The 27,489-nt window shown below is 42.7% G+C and overlaps 1 protein-coding gene across 15 annotated transcripts in view; it reads right to left on the reverse strand.

Moving 5' to 3' along the window:
* Positions 1-27,489, reverse strand: part of LOC118511415 (Down syndrome cell adhesion molecule-like protein Dscam2) — a 109,886-nt gene that overhangs the window by 36,641 nt on the left and 45,756 nt on the right. For all 15 annotated transcript variants that reach the window (XM_036054480.1, XM_036054485.1, XM_036054481.1 and 12 more), the window contains 3 exons: positions 24,156-24,277; positions 19,386-19,507; positions 16,224-16,282 (listed from right to left, as the gene is read on the reverse strand). In XM_036054480.1, the coding sequence (XP_035910373.1) occupies positions 16,224-16,282; positions 19,386-19,507; positions 24,156-24,277 (303 nt within the window). The remainder of the gene's footprint in view (positions 1-16,223; positions 16,283-19,385; positions 19,508-24,155; positions 24,278-27,489) is intronic.

A 27,489-nucleotide genomic window follows, 5' to 3' on the forward strand; every position in this document is an offset into this window, starting at 1 on the left:
AACAATCCATCCCACTGTATTTAAAAGCTAATAAAAATAGTGTTCTTGTAGAGCGACAATTAGTAAGAAAGCAACTTAAAACCACCGCCGCGCTATCTTTTGCACAGAGCAACTATTTCAGTTCGTCTATCAGTTGCTGGTTAGTTTATGGTGCACCACCAGGAAATGAAGCAACAAAAGTCCGGCCCTGCACGGTTCCATTGTGTTTGTGTTTGTGTGTGTGTGTGCCAATCCATACAACCCAACGGATAGAGAAAAATAGCGCCACAAGACCATCCTATTTGTTTCCTTCAGCAACATTTTCGTTTGCTATCGAGCGTTGCTGTTATCCTTGGCAAAGAAATGCGGAGAAAATAAGAAGACGAGCAAAAACCGTCGCTACGCGTCTCTCCGTACGTCTTTTGTTGCCGAAGCAAGGCTGCAGCAATAAGAACGAAGAGCTTAAAACAAGCCACAAAGATCGAATTGTGGTCGGCTGGCAAACGCATCCTTCGCCATTGCCATTCCTTGTCCTTGTCGAGTGAAAATTCTTTCTTTTCACCCGAAAAGGCATTGCTCGGGGAGATTGGGACGGGAAAAGGGGTTGGTGGTGGCTCTTGTTTTCACCGGTAAAAACTTTCCACCCATTGCTCACGGCTTGGTGGCATTTTAATGCCATTCGGCGCTGGAATGCTGGCTGAATTCATTACGCCAAGGAAATCCGTCCTTCGTTATCCTTCCTTTTGCACAACCACCGTCACCGGTCTGTGTTGGGCCGGTGGTTGCGTGTGAAATCCGGTGAATAAAATCGAGCACACAACAACTCGAACACACACTCGACCAAAGAGACTGCTAACCTTGGGATGGTTTGTTGGTAGAAGAAAAATGGTTTGCTAAATAATTCCATTTTATTTCGTCCAGCACCAGTTACGGTTACGGCTTGCTAAATCGGAAGTTTCATTTCAATGGGCCGCGCAATGGATGCACCCGTGCATGGTGCTTTCGGTGGGATAATGTGCTTTAAATACAGTATAGCAAATTAAACACCGTATCCGGAACCGGTCTTCTCTCTCTCTTTTTCTCTCCCTCTTTCTTGCTCGCCGATCGTAACAAAGCGTGCATCGTAGACCATATGAGCTATCCCGGGACCGGGTATAAGAAGCTCGAAGAAGCGATACAATAAATTGCACTTTAGAATTGCATTCTTCCAAGCGCGAATAAAACGTGCACGCCTAGAGAGAAACCGCATCGCACGTTTGTTTCTTTCCAAGTGTGGAGCCGCCTTCGGTACCACAGGTCCGCCCTCCACAGGCCGCCTTCGGTACCTCGTGAAACGGTGCCAATGGAGGGCGGGCAATTAATTTTATGAATATTTCCATTTAATTAGTTCCGCTTTCCATCAGTGTTTGCCCGTCTGTACGGGGACCGTGCGATTACGCTGCTGTATTCGATAGCGAAACGATAGTTTTTAGCCTTCATCTTGCTCTGGAGCAGTACCAACCAGGCAGCACCACCAACCGGGAAGTCGTGGCAACGATAGTAAATAGAAAAACCCGACGTAAATTGGAAACGAATTTCCGCCCTGCCGTAATTTTAATTGCCTTACAAAAACGTGCCCGCAGCTACATGTGCTTGGGCCGTACTGTGGGACAACCTGCCTTCCTCGTACAACTTCTCCGGGTTCCACTGTCCCCGGTGGTGAAACTTACTAACCAAGATGGAACGGTTGGCCGTGTCGTGTAGCGAAACGGAGGATTCCCTGACTAGGTTGGACTGGGATGTAGGTTGTAATTAGTTCTAAGATTGAGTGGCCTTGTATCGAACCCGCTGACTGATATCACGCAGCTCACGCACCCATTGCGAACGGTGTACGTGTGGTTTCGGGCGTACTGTGATGGGGAGGGGATTAGAGATTGGTTTTGGTCGCTTCCTTCACGGAAAGCCGTGATTGAGTTGATGTTGATAAGTCGAAAAGCAGGCGGTAAATGTTTATTTACAACGGTACGTGCGTTGCAGTTGGTGAGCTGTTCCATCATTTTAAGAATGATAAATGAGACTTGCTGCTGGCGTATCAGTGTGTGTTTTGAGGAAGGCTGTCTTCAAGTTATGATGAGTTAGAAAAGTATTGTACCCATTAAAAGAGATTGTACACATAAAAGTTTATTTCTATTTTTTTATACTGTCGTTTACATAGGGAACCATTTACATTGGATTAAGGATTTTTTGTAAAAGTTGAAATAATATTATTTTTTGTAATTTTTATATAAACTTCTTCTATAAACTTGTATAAACTTCTTCTCATATTTTTCAAATTATTTTATAATTTGAGATTTGTACAATTTTTGGATTTGGGATCATAGGACGGTCAGGTGGCCAAGACGATGACAGTCTTCATGCGGCAGGATCGGGGTTCAAATCTCATACGGACCGTTCCCGCATTTGTCTAGTAAGCGTCTAGTGGTCTAGTAAGCCAGAAATAGACGGCAGGTATGAAGACCGATACCGATGTCGTTTTTACCACCGGGTCATCCCAAGATTGCTGTAAATTTAAAGTTCTAACTTCGGTTAATCCAACCAACAACTTTTATCGTTTGATTTAGCCGTTACATGTCGTAATAAGAGGAATGGAAAATAATTCCTATCTTTCAACCAATGATAGGTTTTTTTTTTTGGAATGTTTTATCGGTCAATGTCAATGACTATAAAAGTAATTGATATGAGGCTTATACGTACGTATTATCGATCAGTGCCATATAATTGGAAGATTTTTTAATCGTTTCTATAGTGAGGTTGAATGAACATTTTTACTCTACATAATAATAAGATATTTGTTGTGAAAAACGTTCTCTCACAAAAAATTGCTTCTGTCCTACAAAATGTGACATTAAATCAATTGCAAGTGCTGCCAGTTTGAACGTTACAAAAATGAAGAAGTGACATGATTTGCCATCCCATCTCAATGGTAATTTGCAATAATTAGCTTCAGCACTTTTCCATTTGATGGTCTTTTGATGGCTGTCGTTTTTTTTTCTGCGTGTCTTTGCCCAACGAATTTCCCACCCCATAAAGAAGGAAATGCTCCCAGTGGACCCACTTACAACTTCCACTTCCAACTTTTCTCTTGCCCTTTATGGGTTAGGGTGTGGAACAGAAAAAAAGCGCCGATAAATAATATCCCTCAAAAGGAACGGTGCGGGTGCCAAAAAAAAAAGGAGACCTAGAACCGAGGTAGTATGGTAAAAAGGTCATCATTATTCTGCGTTGTTCATTACTCGTTGCTTGAAATCGTACTTTAGTCTCCTCAAAGTGGAGGTCCCCTTTCAAGCTTCATCTTCTCGATTGGGGCCATTCAACGTTCGGAAAGAGCACCTGATCTCAAATTCAATTTAAACGAACAATTCCGCTATCCCAGCCAACGCAACCCACCCCGGGCCGATTTTCAGTTTTCCATCAGCTAAAACCACTTCCGGTGGGGATGTTTTACGCCTTCGCAAGAAAAAGAAGAGGTTAAAGATGGACGGAAATGTAAAGTGGCTAGCAAAACATGCACACATTGTCATAGCTTTTCTTCTCCGGCGAGAAAGCGTTCACCTGGAAAGCTGTTACTCGGACCCTGTTCCGGAAAAAAGCCGTCCATTCTCATTTTCATTTTGGTTTGTCAATGTTGTTTGTCCTTTTATTGGTAAAAGTAAAAAAAGAAACGAAATAAAGTTACTCTCCTTTCTTCGTCATTTACGTATGACACAGACACGCACTCGTAAAGATTCACGAGAGAAGGTGGCTATAAGTACGGAAGATTTTAGCAACAATGAGGATCCATTCTCTAGCTGTTTTTTTATCTCAGCTCTCATTTTTCTCGAGTAACTCAACACACACACAGGGCATAAAATTTAGTCATCAAACATTTCGCGACAATAAATTATGCACGTTTACACCGGTGAGTGGAGAAAGCGCTTTTCGGCAGAACTTTTTTGCTGTTTTTTTTTCACGTCTGCCGTTAGGTAAATGGTAACATTTTATGCTTGTTTATGAAAAGTGTTCTCCGTGTGCTCTAACATCCCAAAGGAATGTTCCCCCCCATAAGCTCCCTAACATCCCAAAGGAAAAAAAAGAAATAGATTGTTTTTTTTTTTCTACGAAAAGTTTGTCTTTTCACTCACCGCCATTGCGCATATTTTATCGAAGATAATCGTTGGAAATTTTCAAAGGTGGTAAGCAAGCGTGAAATAATAATCTAACTGTTTGGTGTGTGTTTGGGTGGGAACAGCATTCCGTATTTTGCGTAAGAGCATTAGGCAGGTACAGCGGAAGTGCTTCGATATGCCAGTTGATTGCTTAAAGCTAAAAACCAGATGGTTTCAGTTGGAAGCCGGTATCACTTTTGAAATCAAACTAATGATATCGAGAGTTCGGAATGTTCGTTGAATGTGAGGAACATTTTGCATAATTGTTGTGCTTCAGAAAACTTTAGTGATTTTCTATACAAAGCACCATTCGCCTCCATTTGATTTAATCAAAACAGCGTATAATTATGATAAATGCTACTTTTTGGGACTTTTTTGTATGTTAAAGGATCTGTGATGATATTTTTTATGTTTTAAAAGTTCTGGAAAGGATTCAACTCCCTTATTGGGATGCACACTTCAAAAGTTATTTATGCCTACAAGAACACATTATTCTGGAAAGTTCAGTGGCATGTTTTACCATGCGCCAATGTTTTATATGATAGGTATGGATCACTTTAAGTGAAGTGAGGAAATGAATCCAAAACTGCAACAAAAAAAAAAACATTCCAAATTCATAATTATGTGTGTTAGAAGTACATGGAGTACCATGCGCCTCCATTTTATAAAAAATAAGTTTAAATTACTAAAACATCTTTTGAATGTAGATTTTTTCTTTCAAAACGTTAATACATAGTGTCATGTAGTTCCAAAAACTAAAACCACAGACAAAATATAAAAATTCCTTTCATCAGACGGTACTCGAGCAAATGCGACCCTAAACCCTTTCCAAAAAAAAACCCCAAACTTAACCTTTTGCAATATGTTCTTGGAACAAAAACTTACAACCCCGACACGGTTGCTGTTCGACGTACTGAACAATCGTTGTAAAACCATCGCCAAGTGCAGCTAATTAGTAACCATCATGATAGCTTTTTCACCTCTCTTCACGGTGCTGCGATGTTTTGCTTCACTTTTAAATGAGACAGTTTGAATGTTTCAACTGACAGTATGTGAGAGAGTGTATGTGTGTGCGTTGAGGTGAAGTAACTCTGCTTCCTAGCAAAAACAGTGGTTCACGTACACGTGAAAGCCGCTAGTACTTCAGCACAACAACCATAACAACCGAGCCGACTGTCGTAGCTTCCCCAACCTTCGAACTAGCCAGCCTGGACTGGTGGAGTTAATTTCGTAGCGACGGTGCGGTACAGCGCAGAACGCGTGCAAATTTTCCACTACATTTCCACGTGTCGGGTTTGTTCGTTGGAAAATGGAAACCACCGCCAAACGACGCGAAATAGCTAATGAGAGACTGACAGTGCGAGTGTCTTTTCCGGTTCGAAGGAAAAGTAGATTTGTGTAAGTGAGCAAGTGAGCGGTATATGTGTGTGTGTGTGTGTGTGTGTGTGTGTGTGTGTGATTGAGAGTGAGCGTATAGTTGGCGAGGAAATGTGTAAGCCATCCCGCCGGCTTACAACGGTCCTGAAATAGACCCTTCAGTTACTAATCGAAAACCGTTCCATTTTCCACTCGGCAGGCAGACCGCTTGTTTAAGCGTGTCACAATGGAAAATGGGATTTCGGCTTTGGTGGAAATGAACGGGAAGGGAAATCGTAACGCAGCGCGGTCCAGCCTCAGGTCTACTATAACACGCTGGTGGAAGAAATGTCTCCAGCCTTAAAATAGTCATCGCTTGCTCGGTTGCAATTGACAATGATTGGCTCGCAGGGTGACAGTGAGCATCGGGCACGGAGCTGTTAGACCCACTTCCTTGCATAATCCAATCGAGGAAATGTTGTGTGAAAATTAATTAAATTCGGGTACTTTCACCGCGAATGTTCTTTTACCGGTGAGGGTGAAGGAGACGAGGGATGAGGGAGAGTTGTCCCGCTATCCCCAACCTCTCTCCACCCCAATCATAGTTTTATGCAACATTGTGGAAAATTACGAACAAACTTGCCAACTCGAGAGACCGATACAGTGGGCCCGAAATTTTGCCCGAGACATTTTGTCCGTCTCCATCATCAGCGAATGCGTACCGGAAAACTAGCCGCTGTGAGCGTTTTCTGTTTTTTTAATTCCAGTTTTCAATGTGAGTTTTTCTTTTGCTTTTCCGAAACAGAGAGAAAAAACACACCGGACAAACCAACAAGCCGACTCAAGCATTGCAGCCCAACGTACCGAACGTTTTTCACTGTCAACGTCGACGACAGTGCGAAGCCGGTTGCCTTCTTGCTCGTTAGGGAATATGTGCTGTCATTTGCACTGACAGGCGTACCGCGCTGTGCGGAGAATACGGACCACTAACGCAAACACAGATACACACACATACAAAAAACGTCATGCTGTCCCCTCGGCAAAGTACCTCATACTGTGCGCAAGCAAAACCATTAGCATATTGCAGCATCCGTGGTGGTACCGTTTTGGGTTACGGACATAAGGCAGCTACGCTCAGAGAAAAGAAAAGCTCAGAGCGACGGAACTTAGAGCAAAAAAAATGCGAAAACGTTCTCCACCCCGGTAGATGATTCTTTTCGACGTTGTACCGTCGAAAATTGGACCATTTCAAACTTGTCAAAATGCTGCGTCGCTTTGTTCGCCCGGGGTGCGCCTTTCGAACCAGGAAGAAAGGTAAGAGAAGGTGATTATTTTTAAGCTGCATGTTACGGTAGGGAGCGTTTTCGTGGTAGGAGCGTTTGTCTTGGGCGAAGGGTGTGATATCAGTTGGTGGAGCATATTGTCAGCAATCACACTCATATCAGCATCAATTGCAATGATTTGTTGCCGATTTAAGGAAAAGCTGATGGCTGGTGTCAGTGGGGCGGATATGAATTTGAAGGTAAAATGGCACTCATATGGACAGGGGCAGGGTTTTACGGAGGCCACACAAAAAATAAGAAATTAACTCATCTTTTTCTATGGACGTATCAAACCACAAAACGGTGGAGCTAAATTATCGTGGACTTTACTTAAGCTTATAGTTAATGTTTTCCCTAAGTACATCATAAATCAGGATCACTCATTTAAAATTGATTGTTTTTGTCTATTTGACTATGATTCAAAATTCTATTACACTTTTGTTAAAACCTGTTGAGATATTTTGAATCTTTTGTTATTTTTTTGTCAATAGAATAAATTCACAGCCCTCAAACCATACACGTCTTCGGATCATCGTTTCCAAACATCTCTCCAATCGTTCCTCATAGATCAACGTGTACACCATAAAACAAATCGGGCTTTTTCTTGAACTGTTTTCCTCCGCAGTTTGTGTAAGCTTTTTCATTTTTCATCCCTTAACAGAGGCTCACCGCTGTCGTCGCGCAAAAGCACAAAGCAACCAATGCTTGCAGTGAGCGACGCACTGCACAGAGATAGAAAACGTGTTCGTTTGCTAAATTCGTTATTTCAACAAACGTGCCAGTGTCGCTGTCCAGTGTGTCGCTTTTGATGTGCGCCGAGACCCGTCCATCATGTGAAGAAAATCTCCGTCATTTGCAACGGTCCAGCCTTTACCGCCTTACTGCCAAGGGTTCGGTTCGGAAATCATGCACAGAAGCAATCAAGTCATGGGCCTCGTGCTTGGTGGCACGCTAGTGATATGCGGGTGCCCTCTTTGACGAGGGAAAACACTGAAGTTGATATCTTCCGGACTGTTTGTGTGTGTGTGTGTGTGTGTGTGTGTGTGTGTGTGTGTGTGTGTGTGTGTGTGTGTGTTTGCTTTTTTGTACTTTTTCTTCAGGTGACCATCGTCCAGTTTATGCCTTCTTGGTTGATATTTTTGTTTCGTTAGTGATCTTTGTTAGTGTCACGTGCGTTGGGTATGTTGGGTCGAACAGGGAAAAGCAAATCGTTCACCGTCAATCAAGAAACAAATCAGGCACAGTTTTGGAATCAAATCAGCAATGGTTAGTGATATAAATGGATGGAAAGCATTTCGAATGCACGTGTGCTATTGGATCGAGTTTTTGAGAGTTTGAACTTTAAAATGAAATCTTATCTTAATCTTATTAAAATGAAATCAGACATCTTAGAATCTCAGCCAACCTACCTCTTTCGCTACTAGACTTCTCTTTTCCAATTTTTTTTATCTATTCTCTCTCAAATCCTACGACCATTTCACCATTGTAACAACTGTCCTGCGCACAAAGCAAAAGCTTCACAACCCACTTGTTTTATCGCGAACTTTATTTGCGGACGGGTATCAAACCTTACGACCGATCGTCACCGGACGTCTCAGATGCCGTTCTAACGCATCCGACATCGACCTCCACTTTGGCCCCCCGAAACCAGAGGGTCAGAATGTGTGCTCCGGTGTGCGCGTAAGTACGTGTTTTATTTGTAACACACTCACTGTCAACTCTCAGTGAACTGTGACGGCATGGACGTTGAAATGATTCTTTTCTTTTATACGTTCACATCTTCAGTTTTATTTTACTCCATTCGAGGGTTTTTTTTTCTTTCCATAGTTTTATGTTGTGTGAGAAAACGATCCCATATGGTTTTTTTGCTATGGGCTCCTCTCTCGGCTCAGTACACACCAACGTACTTATAAATGTGCAATTTTTATAGCAAAAACAAGTGTCACGCTTTAAGCACAGGCAGCACCGTTTGATGGTGGGGCTCGGTCGAGCACCGTTCGCTACTTTATTACGGCACAAATAAACGATGATGACTTTTGCCACAGCCATGAAATGGAATAAATCTAGACAGCAGCCAGCGCGAAACAACCGGCCGCTGGGTGGGCGCAAATCAAATAGACAAGCACGGCGGGAAACAGGGGATCAAAATTGGTGCAGTGATTGGAAAATAAATGGAGTATCATAGGGAATAATCCGGAGCGGATCGATCATTCGAGCATGTAGGTGCCGGTTTGATTGGTTATATGACACGAAACGAGATTTAAAAATGTTGCTGATGTCGTTGGCAGAGAGCCTTGTATAGAAGAATCAGTTAAAGTTCTTACTTTATATCAAATCATGACGTGGAGGGTATAATTTAACAGCGCAAAATTTAGTACGACGAAACACGAATGCTTTCCGTTACCAATGTTCACCCCCCGGAACGCTTCCATCACAGCTCAATTTGTCACTCGGAAGGGCAAAGATAATTCTAAACTTCCTTAGCATTTGCATAATGTTTGCCTGGTTGATATAAAACGGAATGATGAGCGGAGCGAAAGAAGCATAAAAATTTTGGGCTTTATGTTTATGGCAACATCCAAAGTGCAGCCCGCGTAATCCGAGCCCGCATTCGGCCGCTTCTGCCGGGGGACCGTTTCCGTCCCACTAACGCAGGAAAGATAAAGAAATAATCTTGCGTTTGGCGTCTGAAATTCGAGTGTAAAATTTTTAAAAGCTTTCCCGCACACTCATTGACTCTCTCATCATGCCAAAGTGATGCGGAACAGTCAGAGATAGGAAGATACAAAAATAAAAATAAAAGTCTTTCCATCCATCTACCCTCGAGACAGTTTCTGCACTGTCATTCGAATAGCGGAAAAATAAGTCATTGTGGATGGAAGATCTCACGGTGCTGATGATGGTGGTGGTGGCGTAACTTTTTCGGTGTTGTCCACCAAACTTGCCGGCTAGAAACAGCGGCTCCATTCGCTAGCAGAACTTTCACAATAAAAGTCAATTCGAACTGCACCAGCGGAAAAGTGAACCGGTGTCGGCAAAAGGCCGGTCCTTTCTTCTCCCGGGTTTCAAAAGCTTCAACGCAAACCGGCATCAGTATCAGCTAGTGTGCTTCTGGCTCAAAACAACTGGCCGACACAAAGAGCAACCTCCACCACCACGCTGACGACTATAGGAAAATGGAGACGCCCAGTACTTCGTATCTTTCGCGGCGCTAATAAAGATCCCGGTGTGTGGCGGTTGCTTCGGTTTTGTGCATGGACCGTGTGGTGTCCATTTTGTATCATCTTCAGCCTCGTCTCGTCAACTTGACTCCGAGTGTGCCTTCTGCCCAACATTATACGACCCATTTTCCCCGGCCCCGAGTGCTGTGGTTCGCATCCTGGTTGGGCCGGTTTCTGCTGTGGGTTTTTTTTTTTGGCAGGAGTTAGTGTTTAACTTGGCCTTTTCGTCGGAGGCTTTAGGTTTATTTTATCCTTGTCGTGTAATTTTTCTTCGTTTTTCGTTCAGTGCAAGCGTTACAGAGGGAAGGGAAGGACACACACACAGGCAGACACACTTTCACGATGCGATGCTTTTAAAAGTACGTAAACCATAATAAACACATAAAAAGGCATAATTTATGGTACAATGTTATCATAAAAAATCGTTACACGCTCGACGCTACACTTGCAGCCGAGAGGATTCTCTGTGTTGGTTTTGTACATCACCCTTGGACAGTTTTCGGTCGGTTCGGTACCTTCGTCAGTGGACGCCTGTGAAAGGATGGAAATATACTCGTGTGTATGTGAGTGTGTTAGTGTTTCCCCACACACACACAAACATACATTTACCATGCCACCGCGTGTGGTTGGATGGCAATGATGATGGTAAAGTTTGGTGCGGCTTAAAGTTTAGCTTCTCGAGCCCTTCCGGAAAAGCGTGGCGGCCTTGGGCTAGTGAATTGTGGAAGCCAGTTTGCAAAACTGTAAGTCCATTTTCCAGCAAATAAGTTCCGCAGACTGGTATCGCACTCGTGCTCTGCTCACTCACTGCACTCACTTCCGCACGGAAAAAGGATATTTTCTTTTTTTTTTGTATTTTTTAAAGGAAAGCAGATGAGAAAATTTACTTTTGCTTCGGTTCGTAGCGTGCAAACAGTGCTCATCGTGGGTATGCACGACGTTGGAGGGGATTTGATTAAAGCGAAACAACAAATCCCAAAACGTAGCTGAAAGCTTGAGTTTTATCGTTTGTTTGTTAACGTTTTAAGGAGGCATTTTAAAAATAGAGCTCGTTGAGAAGGGATTTTGCGTTGCTTTTTTCGGAAGCTTTCGTTCGTTTACTGCTTCCGGTTGGATGGGCGGATTTGTTTTTGCTTTCTAGATAGAATCGTACAGTTTTGTGTTTTTAACGGATATCGTAGGCATGACTATTTTTTTCTGAAAATTGTTATATTTATATTCTTAAAGTTTCTATTTTTTATAAATATAAAAATGTTCCAGTTATTAGAACTAATAAAACTGTTTTGAAGCAAAGGATTGTTTGCATTTATACTAAATCACCTTATTCATAAAGTTGTTGCTTCGTTATGTATTTCTTTGGCGTAACAACCTCCGGAGATCGTGGTTTTCCATTTCTGACTTCCTTGGTTTGATAAGAGCTGTAGCTGGAAAGCTAGTCTTGTGTGCTGATATGGATTTATTATAAAGAGCTTTCAGGGTATAACGTTTAGAGAAAATTTGTGTTAATTAATCTGGCCTGTTCTTGTTTTTTGCATTCTCAGCTACAAATAGCTCAAATTTGCTAAACTGTTGCTGTTCTTTTGTTTGCATTTTTTAGAAGCCACATAATAAGGCTTTCATTGGAACCTTAAAGTGATAATAAAGGAAATTGGGAAAATTATTCCTTCCGATGCTCTTTTCCATGCATACTAACGAAGCGAGCAGTCGTGCAATTAAACATCTTATCCTGATTGTGACCAAATGAGCTGTCGATGACAAAACTACTGCAAACAAAGCGTTTCCCTCTCGAGAGGGAGACACTGTCCTTTACCGGAACGATAATTAAACGCACTCATTCGCCCTTTTCCCAATTCGATGGTACTTCACCTTATGTTATCTGCCCATCAAGGGACAAACACATACAATGCCTTCCACCTTCATTTCCCATACTCTCACTCCTTCACTCGTTCAAGTGATGAAAAATCAATATACCGGTAGAACACGAAATTCAACTATCTTGACTTGTTTCAAGTTCACCCGTCTTAGGCAGGACACTCGCACCATCGAGCGCCGGTACCGAACCATTAGACAGCTCGTTACATAATCCCGGCATCCATCTGGTCTGCCAGTTACTATCACCATTAACCCTAATGGAAGCCTATCAATCCATCCCGACGACCGAATCCGACTGTCCGCCCGGTGAGTTGGTAGTCGAGATCCCAAAAACTGGTATGCTGTCGGAGCTTACTACCCGGTAGACGCACGCCCTGGCCGAATGCTAACACGGTATAAAAACCTCAGATTGCTCGTTAGACACGGGTCCCGTCTGGAGGCGCGCTGGCCGATAAGAACTAAATTGTGTTTGCTCGTGAAAACGAATAGCCGTACTTTACACCGTACGAAACGAGTGTTGTTTTAGGGGACTGCAAACGGTGGTTTCGCAGCGACACGGGCAGCGGTATTAATAAATGTTAAGACACTCGCGTGAAAGCTCGCGTTCTTACGCATCGTAGCACCGGCCAGCAAGTGCGACAGTTTCTTTTACTTTAATTTTTCTCTTTACGAGCTGTGTTGTTCTAAATTGCGCTTTCACGGGTGGAAAGATTTTTCCTTGCGATTAGGTGAGAAGCACTTTTGATAACGTTTGTTGTTTGTTTGTTTGTATGCGTGTACGGAAGCGAGTTTCTGCTGCGTTCGTAGCTAATCTTCATCAACAGATTAGGTTGACATTTTTCCATTCCATTACACCGACCACAAGCGACAGCGCAAACGCGTCCGTGTCGTGTAAAATAATTACTAACAACCCATGGGATCATACAGCGGTGGGGAATTTCCACTGAGTGCCCTAGAGTGCCCGCTAGTCGACTTTGACATTTTAATGCGTTTGCTAAGCTTTCGTGGAAACTCGAGCCCTTGAGTCCGAGAGGGATGGAAAAAACAAAACATTAAAAGTTTTATATTGTGTTTTTCTATTCGGAAAATGAGTTTTCCTGTCCACGGCTCAAGGGGTGAAAGAGCTTTGCTTTATTTTTTTGCTTTGGGAAACAGGTGTAAGTGTACGTGAACGACGTAGAAAATGGTCACCGGCGTTAAATGGTTTTTGTTCTCACCTTGAGAGGGAGCATGTTTCAATGTGTGCTGAAGGAAAACGCACTCCCAGCTAACATAAATTTCCTGCCCCAGGTGTCCCGTTGTTGTGGGGTTAGTGAAGGTGTGTTAATAGGGAGAAAAACAGCTCGCTAAACCAAACACGTTATATATTACACCATCCATCCATATATTACACATACATACATCATTGTCACGTCCTTTCTAGGTCACTCTGGAAAGAACAATGGATTTTTTCCGAGATTTGGTTTTTATATTTAATTTTAATTATAAGTTTTAAAAATTTTAAATGCTCGCAACACTTGACAATTCTTAGATAACACAAAATTACTGAAAAAACTCCACGTTTTTTAGGAAATTCATAAAACTGCTTTAAAAACGCTTTCCAATGCCCTAAAATAAGTTTTGTTTTCTTTTCCTGTCCTTCAATTTCCACTGTGCGCAAGGAATAAAAATATTCCTTTCGCGTAAGCTCATAATCGTGCGGTACGTTCGAGAAGGAAAACACTTTTTCTCCCTCATTTTACAGCTTTAGAAATGCGAATGAAAATGTGTGACTGAGGTTTGGAAGTGAACGATGCAGTTGCATAGAAAGCGTAGCAGGCATAATGACCAGCAATTACGTCCATCTAAACGCGTTTAAAAGGTCGTGAAAGCGGAGTTTAGTGTGTTTAGTGCCGTATGAAAAGATCGCTTGTTCGCTCTAGTTTGATCTCATTATTTATCATATCACCAGAAAGGGTATCCTTCTGACATTCTTACGGCAACGTGCAGAGTGCAATTATGATTGCATTCCAGTAACGCGGGCGCACGCATCCCCTTTCTATTTCACATCATTCTCTAACCAGAGTGTCATTACAGGAGCTTCAGGAGTGATTTTGCTAAGTAAGTTCTTTGTAACAAACACATCCATCTGGAGCTTTCAGCGCTTTTTATAGAGCTTTATTGTGGAATTCCTTGAATAAATCCCACCGAGAAGTTCAGTGGACGCGAACGGGCTAAAGCGATTCTAATTATCACTGCAAAATACGCGTATCGTTACAATATTTCGTCGTCTTGTGTTGCTGCGTAGCCGCAAGTGTTTTTGCCCAGAGTTTCCCTTCTATTGTTGCTTTTACTACCCTCTCCGCTTCTCGCAGTGTACTAAGCAGCAGCAGCTGAATTTTCGTTCATCCCTTCGCCGTTCCAACAAAAGCAGAAGCAGCTGCAGTCTCTTGAATTATTCAGCAGCGTAGCGATTGTTTCTTTCGCAAATCTCCGTACCCGCTGAGGGGTCTTTTTCCATCAATCCTCGGCGGAAACGGTGGAAGCGTTCGCGAACGAACGAAAGTTTTCTTTCCTTTCGCCGGTCCGGAACACTGGTTACGATAATTAAATAAGAAACTGATAGAAAAGGATTGGCCGCAATCGTTGGGCGCGAGTGGCGCTCGTTAAGAGGACACGGATGTTGTTTTGTGGTGTTTGCGGATTACATTGGGTGCTTTTGTTTTTTGTGTGTGTGTGCCTTGGGCACGATTATTCGTGGAAGTGAACAATGAACTGCGTGACAGTTAATGCATTGCTGTTGAAAAGCGTTACTTAATACGTATTTATGTTGTGTGGCGAGCTTAACAGTTAATTTATGACAAAGTGGTCGATTTTTAGGGGAAGGTTTTATTTAAAAAATAAGGACAGATATTCCTAGACAAAGATAAACTCTTTTTCTCTGTAAGGGACTGTCAAAGAGAACTGTGCGTTTAAAATTACATATTTTACATTTTTTGCATGTACGCTTTACCTCAATTAATTTGCCCAATTATGTCAACAAGAAGTCCTTAAAATTTGATTAATAATTTTTAATGATAAGCTGAAGAACTTAACTATTTTTCAAGTCTGTTTCATGAGCATTAAAATGTTAAAACGCCTGAAGTTATGCAATTTATGTTATAAAAAAATGAGTGAGTGAGCGACATCTGTTTTATGATATTTTTGTTATTTTTTTCCAATTTCATGTATTTAGTTTTAAGGTTTAAAACCGTAGCTGAACGTCTATTAAATTTTTAACGTAACACTACTCAATCCGCTCCACCGCACAAGAACTTTCAAAAGTTAATCACTCAACGATCGCGCTCGTCAAACAAACTTCCATCCAATTAGCATATCCTGAGCGACTTTGCAAATGTTTCCCAGTCATCAGACCCACTTTTGGAGGAGAGTTTTGCAGAAAGTTCCCCTTAGCATATACACACACGCACACACTTCCGTAGAACTACTCGACAGTATTCGTTTGTTTTTCCATCGATTTGAACGCTCGATGATGCTCTACTACAGTGTTCTAATAAATTTTGCTTAATAATCCTCACGGTAAAGTATTTTACACCACCAGTATGTTCGCTTGACGCTTTTCGTTCACTCACTCGCACGCCGGGAAACCGAGCTTTGAACCGTGCCCTAACTGTACCAGAGAAAAGTACAAAATAAAATTTATTCACCGCTTGAAACCGTCCGTCAAAGTACCGAAAACGGATGAAACGAACAAGCAAGCTGTGCTAGCCACGAACGCAAAAAAAACACACTGTTAGAAGCTGAAAATTGTTTGCCAACTCTCGACTCAACCGCGCTAATGAAGCCGTCCCTTAATTAGGTAAAAGTTTTCCACAAGTAACTCTCGCCCAGCGTAGAACTGTGATGGTTGGTGGTAAGCGTTTGAAAAAAAAAGCAACTGCTCACACCCTAATAGGACAGAAATCCCCATCAGGGCTGCGCTGTGGGGTAAAAACTGTCAAAAGCTGGTCAAAAGTATGGGGGAAAACATTGTCAATGGCCGTAATGCAAATAGTAGACTTGGGAGGGGTGGTTTTTTCTGTTCGGAAAATTGTACGCCCTTGTGAGCAAACGCAAAGTTCAAAGCACTATAGGTTTTAAAATAAATATTTAGATACTTTATGTTGAATGACCGCATCTCGAACGATTGCTAAATGACGAATGGTCAATTATTTGAAGAAAACTGGTCCTGTTTTCCCCCAGCACTAACTATCTCTCTGTCCAGCTTTACCTTTCTGTCCATATTTTGCTATAATGGTTGCATTACTTACCTCCTTTGACGTGCACTTCCCGGCTTAAGATAGTACCGACTAAGTTTTTTAATTTACATCTGAAAGTAAAAGAAAACGGAGCATGATTTACTTTCCGCAACCACAGCAAGGCAAGCAGGCAGCCAGGCAGGTCGGCCCCCAGAGGGCTTCCACGGGGAAATTTTCCCACAAAAGCACAAAAGAGACACGATACAAACCACTGCACAACACCGCCACGATGTAAAACTACAAAAGTACAATCAGTTATCGGATCGGTTGGAATTTAATTAAAAACTTTAAAGCATCCCTTCAGGGGAGCGCTACGAGCGTAGAGCAGGTCACTTTCTGCCTAGTGGGGCGTACGGCGAGAAGGTGTGTCGGTTCTTTTCTTCGTATTTCTTCTACGCCTTTGATCGTCCTACGTCAACCACATTATACCGGGAGTGGGGCGGGAAAAGTCCAGCAATAGCTTCTCCACGAAGCTTTCTCTCTCCCTCTCTATCTGCACGCTGGTTGCGGTTGGTCATTGCGGTTTTTATGGGTGAATGCGGTGTAGGATGAGTAAGGGGTGCCGGTGAGAGTGCGCCAAACACACAAGTACATTATTATTTCTGCCTAACAAGCGTACCGAGAATGGTTAAAGTTATTAAAGACGAGGGCTGATTCTTACCGACCCAACCAACCTATCCGTCTTAGCGCAATGTTGTTGATGATGATACAGGCTTTGTATAGTTGCTTACTTCACCAAACATGAAAGTAAATCGATGAGCAATCGCTTCACAATTCATTAGCACGGCTTTCATCAGCTGTGTATTACATTCCTGCATTCACGATTCGGTGGCGTTTGAGATACACTGTCAAATAAAGCAGAGAACAACAGGGGGAAAAAACCCCTCCCTTATGCTTAACAATTGCCTACATTTAGGCGTTGAGTGTTCAAGAGGGCGAGATAATTTCACATAGCACGATAAATTATCGAGTCAGTTTTAATTAAAATCTGTTCAAATTAAACTTACATGAAGGCACTGAAGAAGATTGCGGCCAGTGTTTGGCAAGGGAGTGTAAAAACATTTTTTTTCTTTACGTTTCTGAAGTTGAGATCGATCAAACACAAGTACGCCTCAGACACGCACGTTCCTTCCTTTGGGATTTAAGAAGCATTTTACAAGGTAGATAAGAGTCCTGGTGGTTTTCAAATATTTTTGCCCTAATTGGATATATTCATTCTAAGTACAAACATTTTTAATGAGAAATAAATTCCCAGCATTCTATGTATTTTCCCTTCGTTGCATTGTTCTGTTTCATACACTATCTTGTATAACTCTTCTTCTTTTTTGTCTTTACGATCTGTTAGGTCATGCTTGCCATTTATGACTTATTAGAGTTATTGATAACGGATAGCTTGATAGTCGGTCCTCATTATGGAGGAACGGCCCAAATGAGACTTGAACCCCGGACCTGCCGTGTGCATCTACTACTGTCATATATAATGAGGTAGTGGATTTAAGGCTTGCTTGTTGGAAAAAAAAAACAATTGCAAAAGCAAACTAAGTTTAAGTTCAACGAATCTAATCAATTAAATACTCAATAATTGTTCGATGTTTTTACAGATAGAGGCTGATATTCTTAGAATTTTTTTTCCAGACGCCTCTATTATTGAGGTTAATAATGTAAAGAGTTAAGCTTTTTCTTCCCTTATCCATACTTGAAGCTTTCGAATAACGAGTTCCACCTCTAGGTTACGCGAAACAGTGAAGGAATGACGATATTTATATAAAATGCCATAATTATTCTAGCCTTTTCTATGCAATAACTTTAACAGAGCTTAGCCGCTCTCACGTTCACTTGCTGACATTACCATTAGTGAACCTTTACAACGCCACCAGCAACAATTTACTACCTTTTGTTTGTGTGTGCTAATATTTTTACAAGAAGCTCCATTCCTTCAGAATCTCGGTACGCTCGTGTATTTATGTTTGGGTCGTAAATCGGTGGCTTTTCCCGAAATCTCTAAGCTTCCTCGAAGCAAGCTAAAGAAATAACAAAAACCAAAACTATACACCCATCTGCGTCTGAGTGGACCAAAAAGAGAAAAACGAAGCGCTTGCCACGAAAGAAAACACATAACAAATGACGATAATGATGGCAAATCAGACAAAGGAATGACCGGCTCCTGGCCGGGAATGAGTCGTCGGGGTGTGCAGTTGGAAGCGGTTGAAGAAATATCACATAAATCCTTAAACAGGAGCGGAATTTCAGTCGGAATCCACCGAACGGCTAACCATAATGCGGGCCTGAAAGGACACGAAATGAGCACCGGAGAAGGAGGAAAGGAAGGGGAGGAAACCGGGAGGAACACGAAGGGGGAGGACAAAATCTTCCCGCCCGGTGTAGGTGGTCCAGGCATTGTCATGTTCAGGTGACGCACGGGAAGATTTCTTTTGAAGCTGGAGAAGCATTTTCTGCTTCTTTTTCTTCTCTGTGCTCTTCTTCTAGGGCGTTTTCCGCTCGTTTTACTTCGTGGCCGTCGAAAGCTCGAAATCCGGGGGACGCGGAACCCTGGACACAGGAACAAGGAACGTTCCTTCTTTCATCCTGGTTTGGCTTTTTTTCTCTGCCGGTTTTTTTTAATAGCCACATCCCCACATTGTGGAGGCACGTTTTGTGAAAGGTTTTTCCGCGATAGCATCACTGCCATCATCATCATCATCAGCAGCAGGCAGCAGAAGCAGCATGTTCATAGGGCCGGTCACGGGGCCTTATGCAGCTGACATTTGCATATTGCGATCGTAAGGGGAACCAAGCGCAGAAATCAACGTGGCATAGTAGCGAAAGGTACGGCGCAAAAAAAACCCCCGACGAAAGAAAGGACATAATTGTAATGGTCTTTGCCAGCAACCATTGAAACCTCTTCTCGTGATGGAGAACACACCGGGCGAGGACAGTGCGGGAAGCGTGTGAAATAGCGCAACCGAGGGCAGGGAAAACACTTCCAGCTGTGGAGCTATCATCCGCAGGGTGGCCGGTGACTTGGGAAAGAATTGTCATCGAAAGAAAGCCAGCGGCTAGATCAGTGGGAAGAGCAGAAAAAGCTTGAGTAAAGCAGAGAGAGAGAGAGAGAGAGACCAAATTCCAACCATACCGCACTGGAATGGAAAATGGTGCACCACACGTCAAACTTACCTATACACTGTGGAGTGAACTTCGTGACGAAATTTGTCCGCAGAAAATGGGTAAAAAATCAGACTTCCGTTCGGCAGCGTGTAGACCAGCTCGTGATTGGTCGTCGCTACCGACCACTCGACCTGGAAAGAAAGATGGAGAGCAAAACACGTTAGTGCGGGGAAAAACAGCAGCAAACGAAACGGAAGAAACATTGTGCGAGGCAGTGGGTCGGTCTGTCCGAAACGGTAAAGTGAAAAATTGATGAGCACAATCCCACGAACCCGGGAGCTGAACGGGGGTGGTGGTGTGGTAAAGGGCAGCAGCAGCACCGCAGATTTCGGAAGTGAATGACCCTTGGAGGATCGGCAGGCGAAGAGCGTAAAAGAGCATGAAGCTCTGGTCTAGACAAGCGGTTTCTGGATATGATAGCTGTTTAAAGTGAATATGTCGCAGAATCGAAGGATAATGGTGTTAAGCTGCTTTTGAATTTTAAATGCATACTGCGTTTGGGTGTGTGTGAGTGTGTTTGTGCGATGTCTGAAGCATAATGTGCGCGCGTTTATGTGCGGTTTATGTGTGACGAGACGTCTTCAATGTTGAGGGTTAATGTGAATATTTATTACCTACTTGCATTATGCATTAATTTTATTTAAGCATTCGCAGCGTTTCCAGATTTTCAACTCCTAATTGTTATAATATCAACTGACGGATAAATATTGTAACACTTCTTCAAATCTGCCCTTCAGTATGAAATAATAATAAATCCAAATGAGCCTTAATACTCGAGAATGAATAAATAATGGAATATCTATTTATAATGACTTCTTCTACTTCCTTGGCACTACAACCTTGAATGGTCTTAGGCCTCCCATTTCTGGCTTTCTTTTTCTAAGGATCTTTTCTTTTCAGGCCATGATTTTACTCGTAGCAAAGTAGTAAGCGGGGCGGTCCGGTGGCCGAGGCGACAGCGGCGCCGGTCTTCACACGGCAGGGTCGGGGTTCAAATCCCATCCAGACCGCCTCCCCGTACGAAAGGCTGACTACTTTTCTACGGGTAAAATTAAGTCACTAAAAGCCAGAAATGGCAGGCCGAGACCTCTCGAGGTTGTAGTGCCACAGAAGAAGAAGAAGAAAGTAGTAAGCCCTGCGAACGAGGAGGGATAGGATTTGAACCTCGGTCCTGACGTATGAAGACATTCGCCGCTGACGCGATTTTTATTAAATTGCATTAAATGGCAAATTTTTGCTAAGCACCTGAACCTGAGGTGAATTAACCTGAACCTCGATTACTTAATTCCATACAACACCTGATGTAATATTATTAAGAACAAGTTAAAAGATAAACGGAAATAATTCAACTACCATCAAATTCCTCCTTTAATACCATCTTATGCGTCATTCAAATGTGACTGAGCCACCTTAATTTCCTCCATCGAACAGATTGTGCTCGAAGTACGGAACACGGCAGATCATTGCCGGTCCGGATAATGATTCCGTTGATCCTGCCGTAACATTAATGATGGCCCGTGACACTCGCTAATGATTTCTAATCCGGCACGTTTCAAATAAGATTAATCAGAATTGCCAATTTCGTGTTTGCAAACATGTACATGGGCTTTGCTCAACGGAACGAAGTCAATGATAGTCGTTTACGTTGCTGCTTACGGGGGTGAAAAAAAAAAAACAAAAGCACACACACACACAAACACACTTTCAGTGCGGAAACTTCCTTCCAAGGAGAGCGAGGGAGAGAGAGAGAGAGAGAGAGAGAGAGAGAGAGACGCGTCGTTTAGGTTTTGATAGTTTTTTTGTTGCTGCAGGATAAAAAAAGCGATCCAAAACCCATTATGGTGTTTCGGAATGGGAAACGAGCCCGATGACGGCGGTGGTAGCATGATCGTTTTTATGGTTATGATCATATTTCCACCAGGGCGATGCCGACAATTTGGGCGTCCTTCGTTCTCGTAATCCGACTCACCGCAAGGGTGGGTTATGATTGCGTGACTAAAATCCGTTTCCGCCAAAGCCATGTCCTTTAATCGCTTCTCGGCACATGTTGCACGGTGTTGCAAGGGTTTGTGTAGATCTGTTTGCGTGTGTACGTGGAAGGAAAGAAAAACGCTTCCCTCCCAAAGAAACAACGAAGGGAAAAAGGCTAAAAGATTTACACATCAAGCTATCTAAAGACGACATATCCGTACACACACTGAGAGAGAGTGAGACAGAAAAAATATCAAAATGGTCTTGTGGCGTTTTGTTTTTATATTTTGTCTTTTTGCTTTCTTTTGTCCCATATCTTTCCTTCCTTCCCCCATTCGAAGGTAATGAAATAATCCTCTTTTTGCTTCGCTTTACGAGCATGTGAAGACAACAACGTGACCCGGGTAAGGGCGGCTCGAGTTGCTGTAAAATTGGAACGACGTTATGAAAAGCGTGCAACGTGAAATGAACGGAAAACGGATGGGAAATTCCAATTCAACAATTACGCAACGGACCAGGCATTTTCTTGGGCCCGTGCTAACGCGCAAACCAGACGCAGGCGGTGGAAGTGAAATTGAAGTTTTTCCTTCCCGAAGCATGCCAGCTGCCTTGTTCGCTTCCGTCCGATTGAAATTGGAAGCGACTTTCAATGAAGACGAACGGACGGGAATTTCCTTCTTGCGGTCGGCTTTGGTGGAACACATTTTCCATTGCCTACATCGCTTCCGCCTATTCGGTCCCTGTTTTTTCTCCGCAACGACCGGGAAGCTCTTCAGAATCGATTTCACACAACTCGTAAAGAATAAATCTCGGGAAAGGTAGAAGGATACGAGCTTCATCACTTTTTTCGCCCGTACTTCTTCTTTGCTCGGCTTAAGAAAACAAAGAAGGGCAACAATAATAAGAACACAGAGTGAGAAAGCGCGCAGAAAACGCCCGCTCGAAGGAAAAACAACCGTCACGTGCGACGAAAGCGATGAGAAGAAAATTAATAGGAAATTATTGTCGTCAATCAATCGAAGGATTAAAAGGATGTGCAGGTTTGGTGCTCCGGGTTTTCTTCACGTTTTTCCAATCTTCTTCCTCCCAGATATTGGAAAAGGGGAAAGAAAAATCGACCGGCACAAACTTTATCATCACCGCGTGCCTAAGAAGGATACCCATCGGGAGGATCAGGGCGCTTGTATGCACGTTCCCAGCCAGCACAGTCATTTGCACTGACTGAGAAATCCATTGCCATTGGTTCGTTGGTGGTGAAGGTTCGATTTCCTTTTCCCTTCACTTCACGGTGTTACGCAAACATGAGCTCCTCTTTGGCGGATGGGGAGCAAATTAGAGTTACAGCATAAGTTAGCAATGACTTTTGCGCTGCTGTATGGGTGCGTTTGTGTGCTTGTGTTTTTTGCGCTCCTTCTTTGAACTATTTCCGTTTTGTACTACGTGCTTGACGGGCTTTTCGATTGGCTTTGACGGGCGTTTTTGTGAATTTTAATTGAAATACTTATTAAGTTTAATCCTTCTTTCGGCGATTGTTTTCATGCTACGTGAGAGTGAAGCGTCATGGAAGAGATCTTTATTCAGAGCAGTAGGATTGAATTGATTTGTGAGTATATTAAATATTTTAAAGACTAAATTTTGAAATCACAGTTTAATTTTGGGAAGTACCAGGCGCCTCCATTCGTAGTACATTTTGTGGCGTACTAGGCGCCTCCATTGATAATGCAATATTTGCCGGAAAGTTCACTTATCACTACATTTTTAAGGTATGACTAGCCGGCTGTTAGGAACGGATATACGACCAAAAACAAAAAAAAAATATTTCCGTTGAAAATTAATTTGTTTCTCATAATCAAATACATCGTTTACCAAATAGTTCTTGAAACAAAATACGTGGTTAGGGCAATCCAGTAATCCGAATCCGTATCCGTTGAATGTGAAAAATGAATCACACTTTTTTATACTATCGTACTATGAAAAAAGAATACTTTTCAACAGTCGACAAAAACAATAAAAAAACACAATTAAATCATTTTATAATTGCTTTAGAGCTTAACAAAAATCTTATCGTTTATAGCGATCAACTTTTAGTTAATAAATATTGTGAAATTAATATTTACTGTTTTATTTCCAGCGTGCATCAATAACTCTGTGCCAGTTATTAAATTAATTGTTTTTTATGTTCACTTCCAACACTAAAGCCCAGAAGGAATCCAATTTCAATTCAACATGGATCTGCTCAAAACCAAACCCCCAAAAAGTAAACCCCGAAAGGAAAAACCGGACCGGAAAATATTTCATTTCGCCGTTCAGTTACATCCGATGCCATCCATTTGATGCTATCTAATATTTCACCATTACATTTGATATATCTGCCGGGCAAGGGCACATTCACACCAATTCACCAAAAGCTGATGATACCATCAAAGGCGGCCCCGTAAGCAATTCAAAGATGAGACGGTTTTCGCAGAAGTGCGCTCGCTAGCGAAAAAAAAGCGCCACCATGCAAAAGCCTATCCATCGCGCTCGGCTCTCGGTTTCTATGGACCGGCACTACAGCAATCAATTGTAAAATGATTTAATATCGTAGCAAAGAAAATCATAAATCAACCGGAGCGTGCGGCGAAACAGTGATGGTGTACCAAAAATTGATCGGCCATCTTCACTCACACGCTTATCTAAGCTGAGGTCAGTGAAAAGGGCACAATAACACGATAAAGGAGACCTCCAAGTCTAGCTACGGGTAAGAAAAAAGGGGAAAAATAGCAACAAATCTTTAAAGCTTTCTACAGATCCGCTAGCAATACTTACGTCCGGTGGAGGGCTGCCATGTCCGGTGCAGTCGATGAGGCCGCCCGAGTTGTTGGAGAATTCTACCTTGTAGGGCGGTTCGCTCAAGAACACTGGTCCCTGAAGATCGAGCAGAATGACGCCTGTGGGAGAGTCGAAACGGAATGTTAAAAATTATTCGAACCCAAATAGGGGTGGTGGTTTGAAAAAAAAAAAAAACACTAAGCCTGCACAATGATATGGCTACCGCAATGGAACCACGGCGAAAAACTGTCCTCAGAAACTTTTCCCCCAAATGCTCGCATTTGCTCGGTAATGGTTCAATTTGCAAATGGTGTTGGCGTGGCAACCGTCGAACGTAAGGCACGTTGACGGCCCAGTACTGGGATGAGGTTGGTGTAAATTTATTAAAAAGATGGTTTTTCTTCAGGTAGAATAGTGGGACACTAGGTGGTCTAAAGATTGGTGTTGAAAATTCCTGAAAACATCTTGAAAAAAATAACATGGCGCTATTTTTTGAGTACACTTGATTGAAAATGGTCTAATAAAAATTTGCAACCATTTCCATGGGCATTAAAGGATTTTATTTCTTGTGGAGTGTGTTAGTAAGAGTATCACATTTTCAATTTTGTGACTAAATAAAGCCTTTATAATCCAATTTTGTTGTTCACGAAACGCTTTAAATATTTTTTTAAATTCAAAACATCCTCCTTAACATCTGTCCACCAGCTACCCACAGTGCGATGTTCCTTCTGCCGCAAAGGAGTTAAGAAAAATTGCTGTTTTTATGCAATGCGGACAATAACTTGTAACCAACGCCCTCGAACGCCCATTCCGGCCGGCCATCCCAATCGCACCCGCTCTTCCAACGTCTTCAAGCGCCTAAATTTATGCACGAAGAAAGTTAAAGAAAAGTAACTTCACATAAGCAATGAACCGGTGTGAAAAATGATCACCGCGACACCAGCTTGCGGTCCTTTCTGCCGTTGTCGTTTCACCTGTGCAGCAATTCCATTAGCCGGCAAACAGTTCGCCCAGTCCAGGACCGAAGAAACAATCAGGAGTATCATTAATAATTTTATTTTATACATTCGTGCGCGAGGGGAATACGGTAAGGGAATTCTATACGCAGCCTCCAATATCCACTTAGCAGCAGTAGTAGAAGTAGTGCTGAAGAGCTTCCGAAGAAGTGTACTCACAACCACCATTTTGCCACCATCAACACCCTTGAGGTAAAACATTTTTCAAACACCGTAACCGCGACACTATCAATTGTAAGCCGATGCCAAGTGGGCTTTTTCACTGGGCGTGTGTGTCTGTGGCGTAACCGAGCAACAACCTCTATAAGAAGCTGGTAAAGAGGCCAGTGGTCTCAGACCGGGTGAAGAAGTATGCTGCCCTGTTTCTATTAGTAACCGACTCACAAGATCCCATATTCGTTGGTGGTGAGTGAAATTCCATCGTTATGAAATATATTTCGCAATAAATCAGCGCCTACAGACACTGTTTGACGCTCAGGTAAGGAGGTTTTGGAAGGTCTCCGCGAACCGGGTTTGATGGTGAGAAATAGTCATAGTCTGGGTGGTTTTCCAATCCAGTCTGACTAGTGTCGAACGGCAGGACTAGAAAGCGCGCGCGCTCGCCTTTCGTAGGCAAACGGGGACGTGCTTAAGTGGTGTAGGAATTTTAGCTATTTTATTTACATTCTCTCGCTTCACCGAGCACATTTACACTCCGTTGGCTGTATGTGTGTGCGCATGGAGTTGTCGGCCACGGATGGAATTGAATATATGCGACTCGGCTTCCGTCCTTTGGTCCACCCGCTTGTCGTGGCTCGCTATTTCCCCAGGACATCAACGAAAGTGGACTATGTTGTGTGTGTGTGTATGTGTATCCACTGTTTCCATCTTGGTAACGACACGAACAACTCACCACTGCCCAATCTACTACCCGTTTTTGCTATGTCCTGCGGCTTCCTTCAACAGTGGGGATAAAAAACTGGGAACATTCAAAGGACATCCACCACCAGACTACAACCAGTACGTGAGACTTTTCCATTCCGTTTCGTATCTCGGGTGACTTTACTCCGAAGCGAACCTCCGAAGCTCATCATTTACGTTCGCTATTCGGCTGCTTTTTTTCTTTTGTGGTCCTGTGTGCAGGGAGTCGCATAGGGATGATTTGGACTGAAGTCAACATCACCGAATGCTTCTGTTAAAGTGAAAATCGAACCTTGCGGGATTCGTTGTGCTCGTGTATGTGCAATGTGGAAGGCGCTGAGATAGAAAGAGAAGGGGAGAGAAATATCATTCTACCTTTGGGGGATGTATGTGTTCACGTGTTGTTTACCTTGCACGCTTTGTCCACAAAACCGGGAACTAGAGAAAAAAAAAGAATGATCGAAGAAAGAAACACAGGATGGCAGTAGCACTGGGATCAGCACGGACCATTACCAGACTGCGAGATAAGACGATTGAATAAAAATGAGGATATTACTTGGCCCCCGAGAGTATCGTACACTGGCCGTGGTTCTCCTTCGGGGCGTACCCGTCTTATTGCGGAGGACGGTCTTTGAATGCTTTGGCTTTGCGTACAGTGTGTAACATAAATGTGTGAGTCAATGTGTTTTTTAGAGTGTATATCATACAGGTTTTTGAAGTTGATAAGGCATTAGCATCCATTTTTATGGCAAGCTCCTTAGATGAAATGGCAAACAAAGCTATGAAAACGGCTTCTGATGATAGGGAAATTATACATATACATTTCATGCATATACATGTAGATGAAAATATTAAGGAAGTCTTTTTATTTTTTAACATTTTTTTTTTGTTTTCATAAATAATACAATATCTATAAATTCCCTTAAGGCAATATTTTGGGCTCAAAAATTCAAATTTACCTATAATTACGTTAAGCTCTGTATGCACGTATTCCTTTTTTTCCTCTTCTTTGTCACGTCGATCTGTGTGTGTGTTTAAGCGGTGGGTAGCACCGTGTAAGCGACGGTACCGATACATAACCGAATCAGTGCTGTCCTTGCCGAAGACAGAAAGTAGCGTGTAGCGTACCATAAATACTATTCGATATATTGTTGTACTTACAAGATTATAGACTTTTGGTTTATGGCAAACGGCATTATCGACGTTCGCTAGAGGGCGGCTTGGGGCCGTCCGGGCCGCTCTTACTGCCGGTACGTGACAATTCTAATCAGTACCGGGCAAGCCAATGCAATGCAGGGCAGCATAGTGCGCAGTGTCACAATAAAATATGTAGCAAGAAAGTAATGCTCACGACACGATTGGGAAGGATGATGTGGCTTTTTCTTACTAATGTTTGTTGAGATAAAGTTACCTGG

Source organism: Anopheles stephensi, chromosome 3 (genome assembly GCF_013141755.1).
Source record: "Anopheles stephensi strain Indian chromosome 3, UCI_ANSTEP_V1.0, whole genome shotgun sequence".
Taxonomy (NCBI): domain Eukaryota; kingdom Metazoa; phylum Arthropoda; class Insecta; order Diptera; family Culicidae; genus Anopheles; species Anopheles stephensi.